The 9766-nt window shown below is 37.7% G+C and overlaps 1 protein-coding gene across 1 annotated transcript in view; it reads left to right on the top strand.

The window, feature by feature from the left end:
* Window positions 1-9766, top strand: part of LOC135224461 (uncharacterized) — a 102519-nt gene that overhangs the window by 83267 nt on the left and 9486 nt on the right. The window contains exons 2-3 of the mRNA XM_064263460.1: window positions 483-599; window positions 801-974. Of these exons, the coding sequence (XP_064119530.1) occupies window positions 483-599; window positions 801-974 (291 nt within the window). The remainder of the gene's footprint in view (window positions 1-482; window positions 600-800; window positions 975-9766) is intronic.

Here is a 9766-nt window from a genome sequence, read left to right as displayed (position 1 = left end):
GGGAGAAAATGTAATATCCTTCTAAATTCGGTACCTAGACCTACTTCATTACGAATACTACCCACGGCGAACGTAGTCTCGTGCATTAACAATAAACGCGTACACTGACACAAGCTCTTAAAGTCTGTTTGCAGAGAGAGAGAGAGAGAATACGAACAAGCTTGCAAAAGCTCAGTGAACAACAAACACGTTTACCTTACCAGTTATTGAAGAGAGAGAGATAAACGCCCTTGGGAAATCCTTTTGAGGGAGAAGGAAAGTGTTTTTCTCTAACGTTCTTTAAGATACACTAGAGGAGAGGGATAAAAATTTTAAGGGTGAACGTACTCCTCTCGAGTGCCAAACCTGTTAATGCAAAACAAGCCATTAAACAAAATAATAAAGCACTTAATAGAAACTGTTAAAGAATCAGTAGCGTTATCATCACCATCGTCTTTTCGTTCATACAGACGAACGAAAATAAATAGACTTTTTCCTTGCAGGATGCAGAGACCAACTCAACAGTTGTGCTGTTTGGGCAGAGAAGGGCCAATGTCAATTTAACCCTGACTATATGCTGCCGACTTGTCCAAAATCTTGCAAGAATTGTCCCGGACCAGGTAAGCTCTCTATGACCATTTCACGGGTTTGATAACTTTACTTTAAAACCTTCGGCGGAGATTGTTTAAAGAATTCTAGTTGAGTAAAATTATATTAAAAAAAAAAAAAAACTATGATAATTATCCGGATGTTTCCATTTCTTGTGGAGACTGCCAATGTTGACAAAGATTGAAACAAATGAATATCACACATCTTTTCAGGGGAGATTTGCGCTGATTTGAATGCGCAGTGCGTTGGCTGGTCGAGAAGGGGAGAATGCAACAAGAACCCATCCTACATGCAAGCAACGTGTCCGAAGTCCTGCATGAGCTGTCCTAAAGGTCCTGTATCCTCCTCTGTGGGCGGGGCTTCACTGCGAAAGAAAAATCCACTTCGTGAGTCGTGTGTTTTTTTGTGTGATCAGCTCTTTTTCTTCCGAGCTGTAGGCTTAGTCTTCTTTCGGTATTCCGTGCAAGACTTATATTCATATTATTCATCCAGTTTAATTCAAATTCGTGCCAGCGCTCAGTTCAGACGTAGTAAACACATCTCCCCACATGCAATGAAGTGTCAATATCATGGGTATAGCTTACCTGTCAACCCTGCTTGAAACTTTTGCTGAAATAATCAAAACAAAAGCTAAGAGATTTTAAAAAAACGGAAGATTAATAAATCCAAGGCAGAATGTCATGTTTTAATCAAATTCATCCAATAATTCTCAATTTATTGGATGTTATCTATCTACTATAAGAACACAGATGCATAATTTGATGAATAGATACACCAAAATTAAATAAAAATACATATTTATATCCATATGACAAAGGCTGTGTTTATAGCTTGTTATAAAGATTATTGCATTGTATTTTATGGGCAGAATAAACAGAGTGATCCCATTTTTTAACATTAGAGTGGGCTCGGTTATCACAAGTAATTCACTGTTTGGTTTATGGGCAAACTCATTCGTTTTACAGGCAATAAGTGATTCTAGTGTCCCTTTTATATTAAGACTGGCTCTCTGAGAGGTGAAGTTCTTATTGACAACACTGAGCACCCTTTCTTCATCAGCGTTATTCTGAGGTAAAGTCAGAACTAACTTGGCAACCTTACTGAGAAGAGGAAGTTTCTCTCTCCCTTCATCATCAGTTTGTTTAGAAAGGTAGGCCCAGACTTTATCTATGCAGATTACCTTGGACTGGCCTACTTTATATGTGGAATCAGCCAGAACTTCATCTGAAAGGTCTGGCAAACATCTGTACAGCATTAGTTCATCGTGGAGGTTTTCTTTGTCATCACCTTAATAATGTTTAAGAATTTATTAATGAAAAATTTTCTACTGCGGGAGATTTCATCTAAATGCGGGAGCATCGAGTGTCAATGCGGGAGGTTTTTTCAAAACATGGGAGACTACTTCAAAATGCGGGAGGGTTGGTAGGTCTGGTGTAGCAGCCTCATAATAAAAACAAACTATTTTCAAACTTGTTACTGACGTCAGGAGTTTGTTGTTGCAGCTATGGGGTACAACGAGCTTAAAGAAGGCAACTGAGTAAAGTGATGTATTTTGTAGAATATTCTATGCTAGGCCTTTTTCTTAAAACCTAAGCACCACTAAAACCTGTGAAAGTCATATGTATATAGGTATATCATCAGCACAATTTCTACGGTGTTATCTTACCATTGCTACTGGTATTCTCTAGACGATATCTGAAATTAGTATGTAATATTTTCCAAAACCCACCCAGTACAAAATAAAAATAGAATATTATTATGTGAAAAAAGGATAAAACAATTATTTACTTTATTTGTTTCAATGACGATAAAGTTAAGTATATCTTAGTTTTACCAGACCACTGAGCTGATTAACAGCTTTCCTAGGGCTGGCCCAAAGGATAAGATATTTTTACGTGGCTAAGAACCAAATGGTCACTCAGCAACGGGACCTACAGCATATTGTGGGATCCGAACCACATTATATTGAAAAATGTATTTTTATCACCAGAAATAAATTCCTCTGATTCCACGTTGGCCGAGCCGAGAATTGAACTTCAGACCGCCGGATTGGCAGCCGAGCGCGAAAACCACTCGTGCAACGAGGAACTTTCAATGACGATAAGCAAAAAATAAAATGAAATAAATAAATAAAAAATGTCGATACATTGTTCATGGTTTCTTGTAAAGAACACTCCAATGCCATCTATTGTGCTCACAGTTTTGAACTGCTGTTTTTTAATACAGTTAATTGTTTACTTATTTGCTTTGGTCTGATATTGTCAGGTATCTTACAGTTTGCCTCATCTTGTAGTGCAGCAAAGAAAATAATTTTCGCACTAAAATACTTCGGTTATACTAACATGAAATTTGGTACACATCTCCATAGCCCACTTTTCGAAAATGACTGGATGTCTACTCAAAATTCCAAAATGGCTGCCATTTTTCAAGATGGCATGTTTTTATGCATTTGTTTTGGTTATAAACATTTTAATAATAGTTACCAAGCAAAAGTAAAATGTATTTCTGTTAAAGATTTCATATAGCGTATATAAAGAAAGATGGCATCCAATACGGCAGCAAAACCTTAAATAATCACATATCAGGATTCAGTAGGTATGGAAAATGTCTTCCAGTTCAATACAATAGTTTGCAAGTCTATATATTTAGGTGGTGGTTTGACTTTCAGTTTTAATTTAAAAGAGTAAATATCAGCGCACAACCAGGGCCTGAATTCTCAGCGCTTGTTCTTGATCAAACACATGAACAGGTAAATATGGTTGTCAAGGGTGATGGTGGAGCCATTGGGCTCACTGAAAATCCATCAGGCCCGAGGAGGTGGTTGGTCTCCGGCCCTGAGGTGAGTTATGTGGTGTCCCTCTATGAAGCAGAGGTACAATTGAAAGAGGCTAGTGATAACTTTTTTCACCAAGAGCAGATTCTACATGCCCAGCAGACATTCTTGGACAGGCTACAGAAATTATCTCATGTCCTGCAAGACTTGGGAAACCCTTTCCAGATTTGTTTGCAAAAGACTCCAAAGATGTAGCTTATCCTATCTCAGCTGAGCTTTTTCAAATCTTCATACTCATTTAAAGTAGGAAAGCCCCAGTGTAAGGAATTTGTGAAAGGCTTGGCTGATAATCCAACTCCTTCTAATTAGCCCATCAGGAAGAACAAGCTTGACTTCTCTCAAAATAAGGCCATTACAGAACCATCAAAACATAAACAGCTGAAAGAGGAATGTCAACTTTTCTCCAAGCTATTCATTTCCTGTCAAAACAGGAATTCTTTAAGTGTGAGAATCAGTCGTTCCCTGCATCTTTGAGTGAGGGTGGAAAGATTTACAGCTGTTAGAAGTCCCAACTCACCTCCATACCAGAGAAACACATCTCACTTCTGGGCCAAACGCCAGAGGCAGATGACATCATCATTGATGGTTCGGCTTTGGTTCATGCACTACCACCCAAAAGATCTCAGACTTTTGCAGCCCTTGATTTTCTGCCAAGAATTAGCGCCTATGCTTATGTGAACAAGTCAACACATATTGCCTTTGATGTATACAGTATAGTTCATCAAATCTGAAAACAGACACAAGGCCCAAAAGGGGACATTGGGGAAAATGCTAGGTGACAGAAAAGAGCACCATTCCTTCAAACTGGCAAAACTTCTTGAGGAACAATGACAACAAGTCAAAGCTATTTTATTTCCTGGCAGGCAAGATTGCTCAGATGTCTGCACCAAACTTGGTTATTGTGACCAAGGGGAACCAAGCACTTAGCACTCACAAAGAGAGCCTACTTGAACTGGACAAATGTCCTCATGAGGAGACAGCCACATCTTTGTCCATGCCAGATATGCTGCAGGACAGGGGAGCAAGTCTATCATGGTCAAAGTCAATAACACAGATGTCGTTGTCATTGGCCTGAGTGTGTTCCCAACTGCAAAGCCTGTGTCTGTAGTAGCTGTGGCTCGCAATTGGCCAAGGACAGAGTCTTCGATGGATTGGCATTCACAATCTGTACAACATCGTTGGTCAAGACAAGGCCAAAGGCATGCCATTCTTACATGCTCTCTTGCATTTACAGGTTGTGATGCGATCTCAGCTTTTAGAAATAAAGGAGGGAAAACAGCATGGCAGACATGGGACATTTTTCCAGAGGTCACTCCAGTTTGTTCCAAACTCAGCAAGTACCCACCAACCATCAAAGATGGTGCTCCAAAGATTCTGGAGTAGTTTATGGTCCTCATGTATGACAGGTGAAACACTGTTGACAATGTGGATGAGGCCAGACTTGTTTGCCAGAAAGCAGAGACCATATGAAGCCATCCCACCAACCAGAGCAGCTCTGCTTTAACACACCAAACGTTTAGCATATCAAGCAGGTTGTGTATGGGGTCAGGCAATTCTGTGCCAGCCAAAAGCACAGAGTCCAGCTGACTTTGGTTGAAAAAGATTGGCGAAGACTGGAAAGTCTTCTGGCCAGCCAACTCCCCCATTGCAAAGAGTTGTGAAAGCTTACAAAATGTGACTACAAGTCTGGTTGTCATGGCAGGTGGAAATGCTACAGGTTGGGCTTACATGCATAGCTTTGTGTTGCTGCAAATGTGAGATGTAACTATAATGCTGCAAATGATGCTTCAGATACATCTGAATAAGAATTTCGTCACACTGAACCTCTATACTCCGTGAGGCCATGATCAAGGTTTTACCGGCAGCCTCCATGAGGCCACAGAGTGTAGGACATTTTCACCCTGACATATTCCCCCCAGGACATATTCCCTCCCCAAACATTATCCCCTCTGGACATTATCCCCCCTGGAAAGTTTGTTTCTTTCTCAGAGTCATGCATGATTTACTGTATTTTTACTCAACAATAAAAACTGATATAAACATAATTGCATTAAGGATTAAAATATTCTTGTGGGATATTTAGGGTCAAATACAGAAGAAAAGTTTCATTAATTCTAGTTTATTTTTTGCATTAAGGATTAAAATATTCAATACATTCATATATTTAGGGTCGAATACAATGACCAATGGCCCTCAAAGTTTTTTCTACAGTCTTATGACCATCTCGTAGAGCTATGTATATCTCAAAGAGCCGCTCTTGAAGTTATCTTTTGGATCGTTTGACACTTTTTGGGAGGCTGGCTGACCACTTTCCTCCTGAAGAAAGGCAATTAAGGAACACCAAAGAACAGTCCTTCCTTAACGCATCAGTGAGTGCCCACTAAGATGGATGCTTGTGGCCCACCAAGTGAGAGAACGCATTAATCCAGCTCTCACACATGTTAACAGTTTGTGCGGTCCCCTCCTGCCTGCCAGGGTAACATCGTGCACATTCCAAATTTGTGCAGGAAAAAGAGGTGGACGGCGCCGGATTCGTACTGATAGGGCATTGGGTGATGGCTTTACAAGATGAATGCTTCCAAGTACATAAACTGAATCAAAGTAATCAACTAGTTCTTCTCGCCCTTCATGAGTTGTATTTTTCAGAAATGCTATGCCCTCCTCAACATCCATCAGTCAAGGGTAGAAATGCTAGAGCATCGAGCATGCCAACAGAGTATTTGATTTCCTCCTGGTTATCATATCTTTGCTGTATACTACGGGGAAAAAATGTCCGGGGGAGGGGTGGGGGTGGGGGGGGGGAGGAATATGACCGAGCCCCCAGGCCACATTCATGGCTCTAAAGTTCTGTTCAAACTCGCCGCTCTCACGTCCCCACTAAAAAATTTTGGTGGCCTTAAAATGTCACTACAATGCTTCCTTACCTTTGGCTATCTGATTTCACGTCATAAAATAGCAACCAATCAGGGGATTAGCTTATCTTTTGGTCTTGAATATGGTTGCACCGTTGAAGTGGGCAGTTGATTTTGTTGCTGTGGCCGGAACTCGCTAGGGATATATTTTATGTAATATATCAGATTTAGAGGTTAAAATTTATGGAAATAATGACCTCTTGTGATTCAAGAATGTTTTGTGTATTTCGTATTGAAGGAAAAATGTTTGGTAAAGCAATGAACAACTGGACATCATTCAAAGTGTTTGTTTAGAAAGACGATCTCTTTGCCAAAACGTTTGTGCTATCCTTGTTGTACTGTTTGTGTTGTCTCTGTAAATATTGTAATGTGTGCGTTTCTTATGATTCAGTAATAATTCATACACTTGCCAAAGTATAATGCAGGAAAACTACTACAAAAGCAAAACCACACAAAATTGTTTTCCATGTCTCACGACCTTCGTAAACTCGTTATGATAGCTGGAAGTAAACGTGAGTAATTAAGGCCTTTGATGTAAACATTGCTTGCTTCTTACATTTTTTTTATTTCGTTTTAGAAGCATATTTTGAAGAAAATTTTTATTTTAATTCAGTCTACTGTTTTAGGGAATGATATATATATATATATATATATATATATATATATATATATTGGAAAAGCTAGGTAGTTTCAATTGAAAATTTTGGTAACACATTTCATGCAAGACTAGATCACATGTCGGCGACTAGAACCCGCGAACGTCGTAATGGCTTGGCTTGACGATTGTCTCCGACCCTGAGAGAGAGAGAAAAAAATCAGCTGATAACGACAAAAGTATGACGCTAGCAATGTAGGCACAATTACGGACATCGAGATGAGATTTGTGTCGTACACGTATGTCGCCCATGACCTAGGCCACACCCACTTTTAACGTTTTTTGGGGGGACGGCGACTGACGTAAATGCAGTTTCGTCAGACGTAAGTCAATTACAACATACGTAATCCGGAATCAGACATAGGCGACTTACGTAAACTGTGTGGTGAACGTGTTGCAAGTGGGAATGAGTGCAAAGAATTTTCCCTTTCTTCCACGAGAAGTTGAAAATGACTGTTTACAAGGTAATCGTAAATTTTACCAAGTTATACATGTTTTTTCTAATAAATAATTTTGTTATTTTGTAAAGTTATAATTATTGGTCATACAATATCAAAACAGATAACTAAAATCAGTAACAAATTCTAAGTGTAAAATGTTTACGTGAGTTTATTGAGATCGTAGATGCCGTAACTTTTTTAGGTTATGCATATCTTTTCTAATATTTCTTTGCACTTTTTTTGCTAAATTACAATTACCTCTGTCATACTATCATAAAAGATAAGAAGAAACCAACAGCAACCCCTGGGCACATTTATAAGCAATATATGTAATAAGAAAGAGAGAGAGAGAGAGAGAGAGGTAACACATTTGTTTGTGAGATGTGTTCATATTTATCTATGTATGACATTCTCAAAGTATATCAAGAACACTGACAATCTAGAATGCAATTTTTACTGAAAAACGATAATGCCTTTTCATTATACTTCAGAACATGCTAATAAATTCTATTGATTGGAAGTAAGTGGCCGACATATATATTTTAAGAAAAAAAAATCAGTGAATGTCCGGAATAAATGTCAGAAATATTTATATTGTGAGGAGTGGAATCAGACAAGGAGAAAGCTATAACTAACTTTATTGATGTTGTTTTTGATTAAGCTGACCTTGTGTCAGCACGGGCTCTTGCTCACCGAGCAGCCCGTAAAACTTTATTGAAGTTGTTGTATGAGATTAAGCTGGCCTTGGAGCAGCCCGTAGGCTTTATTGAATGTTGTTGTTGTTTTAGATTAAGCTTGCCTTGTGCCAGCACGGGCTCTTGCTCGTAGAGCAGCCCGTAAATCTTTATTGAACAGAGACTGCTGTATATGAGGCAGCATGAGAGTATATAAAAATGCTGAAAATCTTGGATCCCAAATATATCCTAATCAAAACATAAGAATAAAGGTAGGGTTGTCTAGTAAATTCTACCCTTGATCTTTTTATTTTCTTTTTTATATATAGCTGGGAACGCACGCGTCACAATGTGGCTACTGCGCACCCTGTCCGCGCAGGTTGAGGGGTTGCCAATTACATTGCGAGAATCTTGAATCCAATATGCATTTTAAAATGTCTTTTCATCTCTTACTTCAGGATATTGTAATGAATTATATTTGATTGAATTATCAGCTGACAGACTTATTTGTATAACATAAAACATATTTAGAAACTGTAAATTCTTGAAAATACTGAAAATCTTGATTTCCACACATACACACACACACACACACACACACACACACACACACACACACACACATATATATATATATATATATATATATATATATATATATATATATAAACTAGTTCAGTGTCATTTTATCTTTATCTTAAAATATTGCAGATAGTTTGTAGTTGAGGAAATTGTTACAAAAAATTATTTTGTTGAACATTCTAATTGTTGAAGCAATGCAAAATTCATTTTTAGATTAAAAAAAACTAGTAAAAATCTTATGAATGAAATATGTGAATTAGGCGCAAAGCCAAGCATTGGTACTCGCAGGGTCATTCAGCGCTATGATGAGAATAAATGGAAATGACATAGATAAGGAGTTTAGAATAGACACTCTAAAGGTCATCGTTAAAAAAGTTAAAATTAAAGAGACTTAATTTCTAATGGAATTAAAACTGCCATAACTAAGGTTAAAAAAAAGACATATCTACATAATGTTATAAGATATTTTCATAAAAATCACACGACAGAGTGGGAAGATTACGTATAGCTACTTTTTCTCCCTCTCCCCTAATCTATTTTTGGAGGTCTCGACCTCGCTTTTAAGGACTGTATTTTGTCTCTTTCTCTTTGTTCTGAAATGCCCTATGTTTTTAGAACTGCGCATTTACCGTTCGCAGACGGTACAGGTAAAATCAGATAATTCAAAATTATCTACTGTGCAGGTAAAGACATACTGCAGAGAGAGTAATACGTAACTACGAACGAGAAAGAGAGAGATGAGTTTATTACAGAGACAGAATTATTTTTTATTCAATGTTATTTAATATACACATAACTGCAGATTACATACATTCACACATAATTATTTAGGTATTAGGGCCTCTTCTGAATTTCCCTGCAATTTATTCTTAATTAAGGATCTTGGTAATTTCAAGTATTGTCATAGGAAATAGCATTGTTATTGGTGCTTTTAAGAACATATAGTACATATGCAATATGAACATTTTACACGCAATATATATATATATATATATATATAATATATATATATATATATATATATATATATATACAGTAGTACCTCGAGATACGAAAGGCTCAACTTACGAAAAATCCAAGTT

The sequence above is a fragment of the Macrobrachium nipponense genome, chromosome 12 (assembly GCF_015104395.2).
Source record: "Macrobrachium nipponense isolate FS-2020 chromosome 12, ASM1510439v2, whole genome shotgun sequence".
In the NCBI taxonomy this organism is placed as follows: domain Eukaryota; kingdom Metazoa; phylum Arthropoda; class Malacostraca; order Decapoda; family Palaemonidae; genus Macrobrachium; species Macrobrachium nipponense.
Note: the sequence above shows the minus strand (reverse complement) of the source record. Positions and strands in the feature narration are given on the sequence as shown.